The sequence below is a fragment of the Periophthalmus magnuspinnatus genome, chromosome 5, assembly GCF_009829125.3.
Source record: "Periophthalmus magnuspinnatus isolate fPerMag1 chromosome 5, fPerMag1.2.pri, whole genome shotgun sequence".
NCBI lineage: Eukaryota > Metazoa > Chordata > Actinopteri > Gobiiformes > Gobiidae > Periophthalmus > Periophthalmus magnuspinnatus.
Window position 1 is genome coordinate 23,515,820 of NC_047130.1, and position 18,538 is coordinate 23,534,357.

Consider the following 18,538-nt stretch of genomic DNA (forward strand, 5'->3'; position numbering starts at 1 on the left):
GTGATTATGTTTAGACCTGTTCTAGTTTGTAACAGCAGCGCCCTCTACTGCCCTGTCAGCACACTGCACGTTACAGCCCTGTCACTCTCACGCTGATACTATGTAAATAGGTTATAACCTGTCTGGAATTTTAATAGCACTTTAAAGGTGTAGTATGCAACTTTCCAATTATGCAACCTGCTTGTTTCCATGGACACCAACAGGCCAAGTTACAGGTCAGAGCTGTGATACGGTGAGAAGCATTTCAGGCAAATCTTCATGAGACAAGCAAGTGAAAAAATTACATGGTTCATCTGAAGTAAAAACTAGTTTATATACAAGGATACTGTAATTTGTGGACATTTCAAAATCATTATTTAGCCTACATTAGATAACTATCACAAACACAATCGTTTTTCATTCAAACCCCCAGAATGTCCTTACTCAAAAAAGAAAAAAAAAAAGAAAAAAAAGACGAATTCAAGACTGACTGCTGCTCTTTTTTCCATTTAGTTGTGCATGTGCTGTCCATCCAACGCCGCATTACGCACACAAAAGGCGCACACATGCACAGCACATCTTCTGCACTGAGCGGCACACACTACAACAGTCACACTCGCCAGAAATGGGTTAAATTCTGTGTGGTCGCCTGCAGCACCCAGAAGTGAACAGCAGGCGACCCGGAAGGCTTGGAGTCCGACCCGATACAGCCTCAACGGGACTCCATCCTTTATCAAAAAATCTCTTTCCCGGACTGGTTCAGGTAGGATTTGATCTGAGCGCAATCTCTCCGTTTCTATCTCTTTTCTCTGTGCAATCACGCATTTTTCTATTTGTGGTTATTTAAGTCGTGCAAAAGTACTGATGGTGTGCGTATAGTGCTGCGTAAAGATCATTTTCTATGTAAAGCGAGTCAAGCAGGCTTTATGAATGTGCAATGTGCAGGAGACGGTGCGTTTTTGGATGCTGCGACGCCAGCGCTGATAGCTGTAGGAAGTGTCCGCTTTTTTTCTATCCTCGAGCCGGGCTATTCAAACCTGCATCAAAGTAAACAATCACCCGTAGCGTAATGCAAATATGGCACGACGCGGGTCAATGGTGTCGTTTTCGTGGACTTGGGGGGATATAACATGAGCTAAATTTGGGCTCTGCAAAACATGGCGTCCAGAGCTTATAGAAATAAGACCAGGCTGCCATTTTTGTTTTCCTTTTGTCTGAATTTTTTAATAAACTGTCTGGGTTTGTGGGAGAGGCGGCGCACTGTTACAGAGAGCAGCAGCTGCACAGTCCAAGCGGGTTATAATCACTGGCTCAAAAGTTAACATGAACTTAAACCTCAATAAGGATATGAATTATTCCATGTTCTAACTTAGAAAGATATGCAAAAGACCTGTTTTACTGCATTTCTACACCCTCAAGGGGCATTGCCATTTCATATAAGGTTAGTTACACAATTACTACTAGTTATAGGCCTATACTGAGCCCACATATGCTTGTTTCATAGCAAATCATACCAAATGGGGCATATTGTAACAGTTGGGTACCAATATTCACCATTATTTGTAATGGTAAAAACATGGTGCAAACATATTTAGACCATGCCCTTATTTGTCCAAAACCTTTGGGCCCTACATTGGGGTAGCAGCCCTATGGTCCTCACAGATGACAATGATGAATATTTTTTTAATTGAGCATATATTGTCTTAAGGTTTTGGGGGTTGTCATTTGTGCTAAAATAGACATCTATCTAGGGTTGAGCGAAATAGTGATACAAATCTTGATATTATCTCTGTGATGATATGCTATTTTGGTATTTATCTGTTTAATGCAACTCTATACTTAAACAAATACTTTGCCCTAACCACTCGTCCTATGGTCAGTGTATGTCGTGCTGTGAGTGAGTGACAGGTGGATTAGCCAATCACAGGTAAGTGTTTCTCTCAGAAGAAGCAGATAATTTTTGTTACCTGTAAATGTTAATGTTATGAGCACATTTCTCCCGTGTTGGCCTGTCTGCACTGGCTCCCCGTCAGCTTCAGGATTGATTTTAAGATTCTGATGATGGTTTTTAAATGTCTGCATGGGTTGGCCCCTCTTTATCTCTCTGAGCTTCTTTCTGTCCATGTTCCCGGTACAACTTTGATATCAGCAGACCAGATGATTTTGGATGTTCCAAGTTCCTGGTTAAAATCTAGATGGAGCTGGGCTTTTGCTGTAGCTGGTCACAGACTCTGGCACAGTCTTCCTCTGTGTATTAGAACAGCCCAATCTTTAAATATTTTTTTTAATTTTTTGTTGAAAAGGAATTTGTACTGGCGATTAACACAAGCTGAGCGGGACACTTGTATTGGATTGTCTTATCGTGTTTTTGCATGTTTTATTTTATAAGATTGCACTTTATATTGCCTTTGTACAGCACTTTGGGTAGCTTTATAAACAAATATGACTTGTTAAAGGCAATATAAAGATCCTAATGTAAATCATGAGTTGCGATAAAATTAAAATTGTGATCTCGCTATAAGAAATTTTTTTGCATATTGCCCTACCCCTATATACAGTTGGCCCCCTGTAGGTTCCCTTTCAGCTAAAGCGCTCGAGGAAGTGCAGCGATCCCAACTGGCTGCTTAAGAGAAATATTTTGTGGGCTTTACTGTGGGCCTGTACCCCTGGAGGTATCACTTTTGTTTCTTTTGGCTCTCACACGTGGACTGTGCTATGCCTCTGCTAAACCAAACAGACTTAGGAATGGTGCAGCGTGCCAAAGAACGCAATCGAAAAAAAACGTCTCAAAATAAGTTGAAGGAGAGAAAAGAAAGAGACAGAGTGACCTGATTTTAAATAAAGCAACTACAATTAGATTAAAGACTATATAGATATTAAAAATGACTAATAAATGTCATCACGGCACTGTCAACACGGCAACATGCAGAGACTGAAGGTAACCTGGGAGATATGTTAGTAGTAAATAGTGATAAATTCTAGTAAATAATAGAATAGTAATAACAGATCGTGTTAGTAGTAGTGGATGTTAGTACTTTTTGCTTTCGAATTGTGGTTCTCCTCGAGGTTTCTCTTTTCCCACAGTTTTTTTTTTTTTTTTCCCTTGCCAAGAAGGAGGATCTAAGGACAGGGGATGTTCTAGGACAGTTATCCATTTGCTTGTTTTCTGTTGATTAATCTGCTTGTCTGTTCTTGACCAATGTTCGTTTCATTGTTGATTTTCTAACTTTCTGTTGGTTAAATTAATTCTCCTGTTCAGCTTAAAGAGGTAACTGCTGTTGTGATTTTGGGCTTTACAAAAATCTAATTGAATTACTAAGAAAAAAGTAGGTTTTTATTATCTTTTTTGATTTGACTTAAATAGTTTGACTTTAAGAGCAGATGTTAACATACATAGCCATATTAGACGACCAACAGAGTACCCTGAAAATGTGTGTCCAGGTCTTTGCACAATCTTGAATCATTTATTTATGGTTACGATCATTGTAAACTACTTTAAACTAGCGTAGCCACTTTTATGACGGATTGTTTATAAAAAGCCCAGAAGATAGATATTTTGTATTAATTTTCCCCACAGAAAGTTTTTTGCATCAGAATATAAAGACTTAAATCACAAAAATGATCAAGTTTTCTCTTTTGTTACAGGGATTAAAACAGTGAAAGTAAAGTTTAAATGCACTAAAATCATTTGGCATATGAAAACACAGCCAAACAAGTTTTTTTTCAAGCATCTTCTGATTACTTTTAATTGCACATCTGTTTTTGGATAATACCTCTTCATAGTTATTATAGATATTATAGTTATTATGGCTTGTAACAGTTTAAAATGTACTGACCTTTTTGGTGCTTGGTCCTTTTTCATGTGTACACTGAGGTCTGTGCGTCTATACAATAACTGTCTGGGACCCCTTATGTCACAGATCCATAGATTGAGATCACCTCTGTTTCTTCTGATAATAGTGGGGAGTATTGTCAAGCTAGCTGCACACACAATGCCATTCCCCTTTGCAGTTATTTCTGTGGTGGCGTAGCCTAATATTTGTGTGATTTATCCTTTGCCCAGTGGAAAGCTAACACTGAACCTCTTTGAAAATGGTCATAAGACAAGAAGGGAATAGTTATCAGAAATGAAGGCATCAAATAGTCAGCTGTTGTTTGGGTTCACAGCTTTCAAACCACCGCTTTCAGTGCTAACAATACTTCTACACATGAATTTATAAGCAACAATAATGTAAAAAGCCACTATGGTACTTGTTTTGTAGCATTCTGTATATGTGGGCCAAACCCTAGAGTGACTAGTGGTGGGACATGTAAAAAAAAGGTATAATATTGTCATGATTGGGTTAAAGATCTGCAGTTAAGGTTTTCATAAAAGAGTGTTGTCAAGCTAGTTGAGTACAAAATAACTGCAATCTTTGTGATTTACTAAATGCTACCACTCAAATTGCAATTTTTATTTAATTATTTCATTCACTGGTCAACCTTTTAGTCTTACACACCAGGACAAATTACCCTGTGGAGACAATAAAGTGTATTTTAAGTAAATACAAATATTTTTTTCTATTTTTTCTTTTCTTTTTTTCTTAGGATGGCTGAACCTCGTTTTAACAGTCCATACTTCTGGCCTCCACCTCCTGCAGTTCACGGACAGGTGAGAAATTTGTGACATGTTTGTAAAAGACAGTATTGTCCTAAACAAGGATGTAGTGCTGCATGTAAACAATAAAAGAGAATGAGCACACTACTATAGTAAACATGTCTGATAATCAGATGTCAAAATGATCCAATCCATCCATTTTATATTTGCCCATCCTTTTAATGTGAAATGTGGGTGTAGTGTCTGGTATATACCAACAGAGGGAGACAGCACTGCATACACACTTGGCAAAAAAGTAAAGGTTTTATTATTTTCTTGTGATCCTACTGGTCCAGTGAGGACAGATCCATCAAATTGTGTTACTTATTTGCCAAGTTAAAATGTGAAATGTTCTTGTCACAAATGCTGTTCTCTTGTGTCAGCTGGATAACCTAGTCTTGATCAATAAAATCAAGGAACAGCTGATGGCAGAGAAGACGCGGCCTCCTCACCTCTCCCCCGTCTCAGAAGCGTCCCAAGTGCCTCTCCTGTCTCCGCCCACTCAGGTCGAAGGTCACGGGACGTCCAAGAACCAGACATTGCCCCCCCCCCAGCCCGGCCACGGCCCCCCCCAGCCCGACATTGCCCTGCATGCCCGGCCCGCTTCCAGCTCTGTCACAGGTACTGTTCCAGGTGATCTGAAGGGAAAATATAAGTGTAATCGTGTGAGGGTGCACAGGAATAGAAACAAATGAATGTATCATTTCATTAGAATGACTGGATTTGTCTAGAAGTCCGTTCTGGTTCCAGGAAAAAATCAAATATAGTACCAGTTTAAAGGCACGACAGAGACAAACCAACTATTGGTAACTAATGTCCCTAACATAGTTGTTTTCCATCTAAAAATTTGTTTCAAAGCAAAAATTTGCAGAAATGTTTGTATACATTTCAGAAACATATTTCTTTTTTAAAAAACTATGGGTTGTGTTCATTAGTTAATGACTAGCTGATCAGCCCCGAGCAAGCTTTCAAACTTAAAATAGATTTTTTCTTCAAGGGTCTATGGGGAAATTTGATAAGAATATACCACTTCAAAGAGGTTCATTTTGGCCTTTCAATATTATTTCCAAATAAAGGTTATTTTTAACAGACCAGTGTGTTTTTTACACATACCTTGATATCAGCTGCGCATTTGTCTGTCCTGGAGAACTCTTACTGCAGATGGCGCTATTCCCCAACCAAAGCAGGTAGGCAAGACATGTCACTGCAACATCAAGTCCTTCTGAGGAAGGAAAAGTGTCCGAAACATGTCAAGATATGCGTAAACAACACACTGGTCTGTTACGGTTAGGGTTACCTAACCCTAACCTTTATCCAAGTGGTGGGTGGTCACTGTTGAGCCCCCTAACTGCTCACTATAATTAATCTATAACTAGCATAGGGAGGTAGATTTGTATTACAGCTGCAGTATCAATTGAGGGCACATTTGTCATCATGTTGAGCTCATCCCTAAGTTATTTTTATTTCTTTCATGCAAGAGCCTTGGCGACCACAAGATGTCCTCATATTTGTGTTAAGACAGAATTCTGAGAATTAAGTCTTACTTGTGGCTTCACCTCATTTGTGGGAAATGATGTATCAAATCGAAGCCAGAGGATTATGGGAGTACAGTGTTCCCTTGTTTATCGCGAGAGTTACGTTCCAAAAATAACCCACAATAAGCAAACGTAAACGTAGTCAGCTTTATTTTTTTTTTACAAATATTCCATGTTTTAAGACTGTAAAACCCCTCTCCATACACTTTATACACTTTTCTCAAACAGACATTAACATTTTCTCACATCTTGTTTAAACACTCAAAGTTTAAACCTTCGTACATTTAAAAAAATAAGCACAGTATTATAGAACAAAACCAAAAACTATACTGTACTGTAAATAAAAATGACAGCTTTTTGAAATATTGTAACAAATTTAATTTTAATGATCAACCTACGAGGCTGGACACATAAGAAATGATTAATAGTGACTCGGACGTATTTCACAGTTCCACTGACCGCGCCTCTTCGTCCTGGCGCAGCTCCGCTGTAGTGTCGCAGTGTCTTTTTCCTGTAGTCACTGATTCACAAAGATAAAGCAGACTCCATCCACACGATGGTCTTGTTGCATTTACAACCCTTTTTGCATCCTTGTTAAAATTTCCTATGTCATTTTCCTCCTTCTTTAGGTGTTGCACCAAAGATTCATTTATTCCGTAATGGCGCCCCCTACAGCCTTCTACCTTCTACCTGCCCTAAGCATATCCATGTCCTGCTTAAATAAACCAACATGGCAGGACAGTTACAGCTCGTCTTTATTCAGCAACTTGAGTTCATTTCTGTGCATTTTTTTACATTTTGTTACATTTTTTTTGGTGCGCTCCTCAAATGTGCTGTACCGCAACAATAAGTAGGAACCAATATTATTATGAAGAATAATATCTTCTAATGTATCCAACATAATATAATACATAATATTCGTTGTTAAAAAAATAAGTGTATATATATATATATATATATATATATATATATATATATATATATATATATATATAAAAACACAGTTTTTCCAAATGAAGAGGATACAGTCAAATTCATAAATCAATTATTACATAAAAATGAAGGCTATACTGAGAGTAAACACAGAACTAACTCTGTACTAGACCACAACTAAACCTGGAGTACAACAGGACCAAATCAAGTCTAATTTAGGACTCAAACTTGGCTAATATTTGGACCAAAAAAGACCAACTGTGGACACACCCTTACTGTGAGTGGGTTGTTTCCATGGAAACAAGTAAGACAATAAAATCTCCATGCACACAACCTAGTGGCAGACCCTCATGATAAATGTTACATATGGCACCTTTAGTTATGTCTGTTCATCCTGTCTTAATATTACTAGTATAGGAGTATGCCATTTGAATTCATACAGTTCAGACACACTGGGCCCGTACAGACTGTACATTGACTCAACATACTGCCAATTACTGTGTACATAGAGATTTGCATTAAACCAGGTGTGCTCTATTTGCGTTCTTAATGGTTCAGCTCCAGGTATGTAAAGTAAATAAAGTAAACAAAGCTCACATTTCACATGGAGCCACATTAGCAGGCCTTGTTAAGCAAACAGTCCTCTCCTTGGGCTGATGGCCGTTTGTTTTTTATTGAGTTTCAGTTGGTTAGTTGAGACAAATGTACCAATACCACACGTCAGAAAGAAATGTTGATTATACAATTACTGACTTTAAATGACAACAAGAATATATTACCAATGATAAGTTTAGTGACAAAACTGTACAAAAAGTGCAGATCTGGAACTGTATTCTGACTCCCCCATTTCAGTAGGGCCTGTTTGAAAGGTGCAGGTTAAAAAGGGCAAAACAACTTTTCTGGTGGACAGCATGTCTTCATAAAGATGTTATTGCTTTGCCTGGAATGTTTCAGAGTATGGCATTAAACGTATCTATCTGACATTCATTCATCAAGATGTTTTTAATGCTTAAAAAAAACAAAACACTCTTGTACAGAGTCATGTCTCCACAGATCTTACCTCTAACTGAGCCTAGATACTTCACCTGTTAACCTGTTGATAAGTTTATTGCCCTTAACCAGAAAAGTTACTTAGTGCACCTTTAATAAAACAAATAAGTGCAAAACAAATAGGAGTAAAGGTAAATTGAACTGAACTAGGGCTGCCAGTTGCAACTAACAATTATTCTGCAAATTGATTAATCTGGCCTTTTTAATTAAGTGACTAGTTGCTAGATCATGAAAGGCTTCTGAATATGTGTCTTTTTCATGCACTGGTAAAACAAGGTACCCTACTGTAAAGAATAACATATAATATTTATTTTTTTTACTAAATCAAGTATTTAGTATGGTATACCTACAGAGCAAAATGAGATTTCATCAAAAACACAAAAATGATATATTTCACATTTCTAAATCCCTTCTCTCAGCACATGGCATATTTTGGATGCTGTATAGCCCAGATAATTAGCATTTTATTACAATTATTCAAATAATTGATTCATTGTGAATCTTTTTGTTCAGCCCAACTTCATAAAGTTTGAATTTGTATATTAAAATTGTGTAAATATTGTTCTTACCTGGATTAAAGTGGTACTGTGCGTTCTTTCCAGGGCGTATCCTTGGAGATGTGAATTTGAACCTTGATGATAAATCCGCCATAAAAGCCAGAGGATTGTGGGAAGACTGGCATTTGAGACAACTCATAGACCATCCCTCACGGACCAACCACGTATCAGGTGACCTGTACTTTCTGGTTCATTCAAACAGCAATGCCTTTATAATAATCTACCGATATGGAGGCGCAATTTTTCAAAGGTGTGGTGCCCAGTCTATTCAGATCTAGTTAAACATAACGTAACCTTATCCGTGTGTTTAAGATAGAATATCCTACTGGTTAAACATTGCTATACAATAACAAGTAGACCTGGAATGCTATTAGGTGTCAAATACGGAGAACACACTATACATTTTTAAACTAGTTTTTGCCATAGGATCTGGCAACACAAAGTGCTCTCATTCTGTTTTCTGAATAGATAATTGGCCCAAGAAGTTTCACTATTTCACATCTGGTGCCCAAAAACAAAATCGCATATGCTTGGTGGGTCTGTTACGTGCTTGTCTCCATGGAGATGTTATATAGGAGTACAGGCCCCTGCCCCCATCTCAGAGCATCACCACATTATAATCCACTCTACACCATGTAATTATCCCTCTGTTTCTAGGTGTGGCCCTCGCGTCTCGAACCGGTAACCTCAACACTTCTGACATTATCAGCCCGACCACGCCACCATCAGGCACCCACAGTCGTTTGGGTGGGGCTCCGGGGGCCCACCTGATCCCTGGACTGGCCCCCGCCCACTGCATGGAGCCTGGGAAAAACCCTGGAGGGCTGGTGGGACTGCTGGGCCCCCCTCCCAAAGTCGAGAGGGGCCATAAAAGGATTAAAGCAGAGAACGGTTCTTCTGTGTTTGTGGTGCCCTACCCCATCTTAGCTTCAGGCAACGAGCAGTCCTGTGTCACCATCACGGCCAAAGAGGGGAGGACCTACAGGTGAGAGATCCAAGGATTAGTGGTGGTTAAAAACAGGGATTGAATTACTCCAAGCATTTTAACACTACAGCAAAGCCCCTTGTCTAATCTACCAAAATGACAAAATTTTAAAAAGTAATAATGTTTATTTTTCCCCCACAGATTTTGACGGAACATAAATTGCTTCAAATATTCATGATTTCAATAATGACAGTAACCACTATTTGTGATTTAGATTTTCCCACATAATCATAATCAGAGTATCCAAAAAATATATAAACTATACTACTTAAATGTATTTATTTATTTGATTGGGACAATGCATGTTAATGAACAGACACGATTCAACATGAAAGTAAACACACCGGGTTATAGTCAAAGGACCATTTCTATCCCTTGTTCCAATGTTTTGCATAAAACATTTATATAACATTAAATGTGCAGTGAATCAAAAAAGTTAATCAGACATAATTTTAAAAAGTAATACAGTTATAAACATAAAGGTGCACTATGTAACTTTTGTCCATGGAGATGTTATTGCTTTGGCTGGGATGGTCCACTGTGTATTATTAAACAGATCTGTCCTCATGAAGTGAGCAACACCTCCTGACCAAGTTTCAGGTCAGATCTGCCAGGCCATCTACCAGTAAAATCCATAATTTTAAAGGTATTTTTGAGCACCTGGAATGGAGGAAATGCAAGATAGACAGGTTTAATGCCATACTATGGGATTATCCAAGCAAATCAATAATAAGCAATTAGTAACTAAATTTTCTAAGTATTATCAAGTTACATACCAGTAACTACTGCATGGACCGTGAAAGTGCCCTGCAGGCATGTTTTATTCTTGGAAACTTTACCTTTGAGTAAACACAGTTACTGCTGTTTAATATCTTGGTGCTTGGTAATCAATGTACACTCATAAACAACATTAACTCATAAGTTACACGGTCACTACCTAATAAAGTCAACCTCATACCTCAGTGACATGGACTTTAATTTAGCCGCAATCTGTACTACCGTCTGTTTCATAGTCAAAACAGAATCTCCGCAGTTTTGACACAAACTGACACAACTGTTTCTAACTGTTTTCAGAAGCAGAAGTCATTGCAAATTTGTTTTTCAATCAAAGAGGAACCATCTTTTAAGCCAATAAGCATGTTTCTAAGGTTAAACCCCATCTACTTCTCTATTCTATTAGAAAAAAATCTTAAAAATCTAAAATGTTTTCTGTAGGAGGATCCACCTTTGCAGATGTTATTGCTTTGCCTGCTATGTTCCACAGATTGGCATTAAACCTATCTGTCTACACGGAGACACGTAGTTTATACCACCAGGCCAAGTTACAAGTAAAATCTGTGGAGACACAAGAGAGGAAAAAAAAAAAGTTAGATCCAGCTGCTCCCTTAGCAGCTTGACTAATTGTCTTAAACATGACAGTTACTGACTTAGTGACAGTTGCATAGTTCGACATAGTAGTAGTACACTGGTCTATATATAGTTTTTCAAAAAGTCTCCATCTGGTTCATCTGACTCATACCGCAGACTGCAGTTCTATTAATTTTGTCTGACGTGTTCTTGTTTGCAGGTGCAAAGTGTGCCCCATGACCTACATCTCAAAGTCAGACATGCAGTTACACTCAAAGACACACACTGAAGCCAAACCGCACAAGTGTTCACATTGCTCCAAAACCTTCGCCAACGCTTCGTACCTGTCCCAGCACCTGCGCATCCACCTGGGAGTCAAACCGTACCGCTGCTCTTACTGTGAGAAGTGTTTCCGACAACTGTCCCATCTGCAGCAGCACACCAGGTCTGAAAATATATGGTTTCAAACAGGTTGAGGCGTATGGTCGCACATTATGGGATTGGTGATCTCAATGAAAGCGAATACATGTCACTGTTGTGTCAATAATTGTGAAATCGTAAAATGCTATACTTGTCACAATAAATGTCACTCTAAAATTAAATATTGTGAACTCCCAAAATAATCAAAGTTTCAATAGAGCAACTGGAAACCGGAGATGAAGAGCAGGTCATATTTTTAAGGAATGGCCTTTCAAAATTGTTGCTACAGATTCATGCCTCATAAGGTTTTTTTCAGCAGTTTTTGCATTTATTGAACAAACATGGCTATTAAACTTAAAACACAAAATTTACAAACGTACAGACACACACCTGTTGGGTTAGGTTAGTTTGGGCCTCATAAGGTTAAGATATTTTGATTTGGTTTATGCTACAGCTGTGCCATTAATCAAATTCATAATCACGAATACAATTATTGCTCAGCTTCATTACAAAAATATTCAGAATGATATGTGTGCTTGTTCTGCCACTCAAAACCTGGAGTAAAGCCATTTTTCTAATCTCTAAACAAGTGTCCCAACACATTCTGAACATATTAGGTCTTCTCTACTTTCTGTTCAAGTAAATGTTGACCTTAAAGAAGTAACTGTTTGAAATATTTGTAATTTCAATAGTGAGCATGTAAATAATCAAAGTAATCACAGTTATAATTCTTTTCCTAAATTAAATATATTGTCAGTTATTACTTATAGTTTCAATGATATATAGGCAAGGCAAGTTTTTTTGTATAGCACAATTTGTACACAAGGTAATTCAAAGTGCTTTACAGAATAAGGGAGACATTAAAATCACACAAATCAAAACATAAATAATCACAAATAATCATCATAAAATTACCATCAAAAACAGAAGAGTGCAGAGTAAAAACCTGTCAGTCGTATGCACAGCTAAAGAACCTAAGTAAGCCAGTGCAGAGACCTGAGCACAGGACTTATGTGCTCACACTTCCTGGTTCTAGTCAGGACCCGAGCAGCGGCGTTCTGGATGTACTGCAGCTGTCTTCTCATTTGGAGAGGCCAGTGAGCAGGTCGTTACAGTAGTCTAACCTACTGGAGACAAATGCATGGATAAGTCTCCCTAAGTCTGGTTTTGACAGTTTACCTTTGATTTTTGCAATGTATTTTAGATGGTAAAAAGCTGCAGATGTTACTGATTTGATGTGGCTGTTAAAGTTCAAGTCTGAGTCCATTGTTACCCCTAGATTTCTAGCCTGATTTGAAGGTTTTAGAGAGAGAGAGACTGGAGGTGACAGCTGACACTTTTTCTTTGTTTCTGTGGCCAAAGACTTTGACTTTGAAGAGTTTAGCAGGAGAAAGTTGTTTTTCATCCACACTGATCTGTTGGATTTTTCTTTTCTGTTACTTACAACACATTTTGGATTGATTTGTGATTAATTGGTTTCACCTAAAAAAAATTCTGATGTGTTATATTTTTGTCGGTTTCAGGATCCACACAGGAGACCGGCCCTACAAATGTATCCACCCAGGCTGTGGCAAAGCGTTCACTCAGTTATCTAATCTCCAGGTGAAACATTTACTTTCTTACAAGTACAAGTCTGATTTGACCTACCCCCAAGAGCATGTTCACATGTTCTATTTCTGTATGTAAATGTAGCATGTGTAAGGTTTTTATTTGGAATTTTATCTGCGTCACCACGTAGTTTTATGGCAAATGGGAAATGACCACATTTTTATATATAGCGCTTTTCCTCCTTCAAGACGCTCAGAGCGCTTTACATCAAGGAACTACTCTCCCACTCAGTCACACATTCACACATCAGTGTTCACAGACACTGGGGGCGAGGTGAGTTACGTGTCTTGCCCAAGGACTCAACAACAGTATTCATATGTGGAAACTGGTTTCAAACTGCCAATCTGTGGTTCAGTGCAAACAGTCTACCAACTGGAGTACTGGAGGAAAAAGAAATAGAAAGTTAAAAGCAACTTTCTGGAACATTCTCCATGAAGTTTCAGTTTTATGCCATACTGTGGAATAATACATCATTCCCGTATCGATAAAATAATTCGTCAGTTTGTGGATTGTAACCACACACACAGGAAAGATGCATTTTTTTCAGTGCGTTAAAAACATGCTTTTATATTTACCTATTATTTGTTTAAGAAGTTACACAGTGGAGCTTTAACTATACTTTATCATTCAGAAAGTTGGATTTCATGAACCGGGTCAGATAATAGGAATTGTGATCTATTCTGTAAGACAATGTGAATGAAAATGAATGAGGGATTTCACTGTTGTTTGCCTGTGGAGTCAGAAACGATGAATAACCTTAAAATTGTGATGCTATTCTCACAGTAATTGTAACTTCACAAATAATGAAGGATTTTGAAAAGAGAAAATGAAATACAAACTTTGCAAGACAGTGAAGCAATCACCTAAAGTTGCAATGTGTGTGTGTGTGTGGTTTCCTGTTTCAGTCACACCAGAGACAGCACAACAAAGACAAACCCTTCAAATGTTCAAACTGTTATCGTGCCTACTCGGACTCTGCCTCCCTTCAGATCCACCTGTCTGCTCATGCCATCAAGAACGCCAAAGCCTACTGCTGCAGCATGTGTGGCCGCGCATACACCTCAGTAAGACCACAACTGTCGTAAATTTCCAAAGACCACAATTATCTTACATTTCCAACCTTTTTGCACCCCCTAACCTTTGTCACACACTCAGAGTTCCCCCTGACTCTGGCACAAGTAAATCTAATTATTAATATACTGTACTGTCAATGATATATGCTCCAAAAGGTTAAACATTAAGGTATCAAATTTACACCGTTTTACACCTCAAATGCTATTAAATTTCACTTTATTTTCTGATGCTTGCGTGGCCTACAGAGGTCCTCGTACCTCTGGTTGTGAAACACAGCTGTACACTAGACAAATTCCTACATCACTTAAATTGCTTCAAGACAAAATATTCGCCGATGCAGTAAGAAACTTCACCCCGTTTGCAGATGTACTATCATCATCTATGTTCCAATCTCCTATCCTGTCAGAAACACAATACTTTCTTTCAGAATTTTACTTTTTTTTTCTTACGTTATTTGAGAACTTATTGAGAAAAGAGGAACACCATCTCACAACTTTCCCGGATTGCACAAATAGATTCTACTTGATTAAACAAGACAGATGCAGCAATCACACATAACTGAAATATTTTGATGGTGAACTTAAACTAGTAAAACAGATAGATTGTTGTCAGTATTATAATTTATAGTCATTCTTTGCATTAATCTACTCCTCTCGCTCTTGTTCCTACAGGAGACGTATCTTATGAAGCACATGACGAAGCACACGATGGTTGAACACTTAGTTTCTCATCACCACTCGCCCATTCACCGGACAGAGTCTCCCTCCATCCCCATTCGCATCGCCCTGATCTGAGCCACGACACAACCAACTCTGCTCTGGTATAAAGACTTATCTGGACAAACGCTGCACAATGTAATACACATTTACAACTATTCAAAACGATTCAACTATTGGCAAAATGTATTATCTTGATATTTTTCTAGATATTTTCGTAATCCATCCTAATTGTGCTAAAATTAATATGTAAATGTTTCAGTTGAGGTTCAGGTCTTGCATATAGTGATCAATGCACTGTAAAATGAACCCCAAAGTAGCAGAAATGTCACCTTAAAAAATATTTGTTTGAAAGATCTCCACCCTTATATTTGAATATTAACTAAATCACAATTGTAAAGTAAAAGCTTAAATTAAACTTCACATTTATGAAGCAATACAATGCTGTAGATATGGGACAAAATCTAAACATATAAAATAAAACTGAACCAAAACTAAAGTATTTGTAATATATTGTGTGGCCCTAGGGTTTGACTGGATCCAAAAACAATGCCACATTTTACCAGTAACAAAGGGTGCTCTTTTATTTCCATTTCTGTATTTGTTGATTAACGGGACTGGCACGTGTCAGATATTGTGGAAAAGTTCAGTGACTCTTAGAAGTTTAATCAAAATGTGAGAGGGCTCCTGCAGTATAAAGTTAATTTGTGTGTTTGTTATGATGATAGTGGCTGTAAGCAATGATTAACTGTATATTTTAGAGGGATTAGAAGTCGAGGATTTCTTTGTCGTAGCTCAAAACCTGGATGAATGGAGAAGGTTGCGTCAGTTATGACATCCAGCAAAAAACATGCCACTTAAATATGAGTCAAGAGACTTTTCCACAATATTCCAGTTGTATTAACTTTAACATCCAAAGATGATTTGCAGCACTTTCTAGCCTGCAAAAACAGGCTTTAAACATGTTAGTGTACATTTGAAAAAAGTAAAAAATGCCCAAGGCAGCTAGTAGAAGATACTAACATTTTATGTTATGATAACTCTTTTTATACTACCTGTTATTAGTTATTAAATATACTATATTTGCATAATGAAGAAACATCTTCCTCAAGCTGTGTACAAGTGGCTTGAGAAAAGAGAATGTACTGTTAATGGTGTACAGAGTATTGTACTATAAGTATATATTAGACACTTTTGGACTAATTTACTAATCATTACCAAAATGCACACTTTATTTTATTCTTTTTACACTTTCATTTTGTATATCTGAGGTATGTACATGCACAAGTCAATTGGCAAATCTTACAGGTCCCATATTACACAAAGTGAACTCTTGTGAGCTTTACTCATGTTATAATGCTGTTATCTCCTCAAGACTTATCTGGGTTTGTATTTTGTTTCATTCACACACATTTGAGTAACATGTTATTATTAGACTGTCCACATTTCCAAAGCTCAGAATGCTCTGTTCCACCCTGTGATGTCATGAAGCTGTAGTTTTAAAGTTACAGCTACATTTTACCTTTTGTTCAGTACAGACTGGCTGAAATCATCCAAATGATTCTAGTGAAGCTGTATGGTGTTTAAAAACACAGTGGAGCAGTTGTATTACCACATGACATCACAAGGAGTGTCTTCTGTTTGAGAGAAGAACTCAACCTAAATTGTAGGTTTTGTGCTTAAACTTGTGTATATTTTTGGATATATTTTGGATGAGCAAACAACATTATAGCATAGATCAGAAAATAGCGTAATATGGGCCCTTTAATGTTGGTTTGACAATTTAAAACCATAGCTGTCTATTCTATGTTTCCCGCCTTAGTCCCAAAGTAGCGGAGAATGTCCTAAAATCCCCCAAGTGCACTGAACCAATTCAGATTGATTGGATTTTTTGTTTAACAAGATCATGGTCATTATGCTACACTATTGCAATTATGGAAATGGAAAAACTGACAATTGTCCAAAGTATTTCCTGCCTTAGGCCCAAAGATGACCAAATAAATATGTTAAAATACTTTTGGATAACAGCAAGAGTCTGAATGTACCGAGTCTACTCAGTATTAGAGGTTCATCTTTGCTCAAATCTGTCAATCACATTGTATGCAAACAACTTCCAAAACATACTACAGTGTAACTGTATTTGTATCATGTTACTGTTTTCTGTCAAAACGTTTGAGATTATTTTGAGTTTTTGAATATTTTGAACATTGTTTTTAAATTTGCCACTGCAGTATTAATATTAATCCTTCAAATAAGCCTTACGTTTTCTACCATTTTTAAGTCCACTTTATTTTAAGTAGTCTTTTATGACATAGCATGCTATACTGTAAATACATCATATCTGTTTTTGTTTTATAATAAATATTTATATACTGGACGTTTTGTAATTTACTTGGGGTCACTCTCTCTTCTCCATCTCTGAAGCTCCTCACACAAGGTTCACACATGTCCAACCTCACATTCCCAAGTTCATGTTTTTAAGTTCATGTTTTTAATTTGAAAAAACTTAACGTGGAATGTTTTGTACATCTGAACCTCCTTTGTATGTTTGCATGTTGTCGCAACGGTGGGTGTAGCAGACCAAAGAGTGTAGACTCGGGGAATATTTACAGTGTTTATTGTACATTTAGTGCACAGGACAGTTCAGAAAGTTCATACGGGATGTAGGTAGCGGGAGGCAGACCAGACGGGCGTAGGGCAGAGTGGGCAGGAGACATCCAGGGCCGGAGCACGACAGGAGCACGACAGGAGCACGACAGGAGCACGACAGGAGCACGACAGGAGCACGACAGGAGCACGACAGGAGCACGACAGGAGCACAAACACAGACGATCTCACACTGAGTGTCTTCTCCCAGCTCCTCTTATCCACGGCAGGTGTGGTGATTAGCCAGATGGACAGCAGGTGCACGCGGGAGGAGCCGAGAGCTCCGCCCAGCTCCAGGTACAGACAGGAGAGGGAGGGGAAGAGCAGGACAGGGAGACAAAACAGGAACAGAAATACCCACATCATGACACATGTTTTATAAAAGACGAGACCCTTATACTGGTAGTATGCCCAGCAAAAGAAGCAGGAATTCCCCAGTAGTTTAATACTTCAGTTATTTAGGTGAACTTCAACTTGCTTGTCATGTTATTTTATGTTCTGCAGTGTGGAATTAAATTGTATGTATTCAATTACAGGTGCTTTATTGCTAAATTGAAAAACATGCATTATTATGTGAGTAGGCACACGTCTCCACAGATCTGACCTGTAACTTGACTTGGTGCACCAAGCCAAGTGCAGGCAAAGCCATGTCCTCTCCCTAAACACAAGCAGGTTTTGTTACATAGGGCACCTTAAAAGAAATAACATTTGAAAGAATAGGGCGATTGAAGTAGTCAGACTTGTACAAGAATGTGTTTGCAGCTGCGTAAACTACAGCACATGTTTTTTTAACAATAAGACCTCATAGAATGGTGTAAACTGACCTCAGCAGAAGATTTAAATTTAAACTAAATTAATTGCTTTGTTTAATTTTGGCTATTCAAATTATATTTTTATTGCAGTTACTACATTAGTCACATTTTGGCATTTCATTGTTGAAAAAGTATAAGGGACATACTTTTTTTTGGTTATTATGGACACAACCAATAACAAGGAAGAGAGACTAAACAAAGATTTCCAACTTATAAACCAGAGGTTGAGAACCATGAATA

General features: G+C 37.8%; 1 protein-coding gene and 1 long non-coding RNA gene across 3 annotated transcripts; one reads left to right on the plus strand and one right to left on the minus strand.

Annotated features, from left to right (window-relative positions):
* Window positions 1-580: 580 nt before the first annotated feature.
* Window positions 581-17,216, plus strand: znf362a (zinc finger protein 362a). Of its 2 annotated transcripts, none has more exons than XM_033967353.2 (9): window positions 581-742; window positions 4,567-4,630; window positions 4,999-5,236; window positions 8,736-8,861; window positions 9,348-9,675; window positions 11,243-11,467; window positions 12,966-13,044; window positions 13,956-14,114; window positions 14,796-17,216. In XM_033967353.2, exons 2-9 carry the CDS (start codon window positions 4,568-4,570, stop codon window positions 14,916-14,918), a joined length of 1,341 nt encoding a protein of 446 aa, XP_033823244.1. In that variant the 5' UTR covers window positions 581-742; window position 4,567; the 3' UTR covers window positions 14,919-17,216. The 2 variants fall into 2 exon arrangements, with proteins under 2 accessions (XP_033823244.1, XP_033823246.1); XM_033967355.2 differs by having other exon boundaries at window positions 5,032-5,236; window positions 14,796-15,146.
* LOC129456241 (uncharacterized) lies at window positions 5,179-8,782 on the minus strand. Its single transcript, XR_008648695.1, has 3 exons — window positions 8,703-8,782; window positions 5,729-5,837; window positions 5,179-5,253 (listed from the first exon to the last, which is right to left on the minus strand). It is a non-coding gene; the product is annotated as an uncharacterized LOC129456241 (long non-coding RNA).
* Window positions 17,217-18,538: the final 1,322 nt, after the last annotated feature.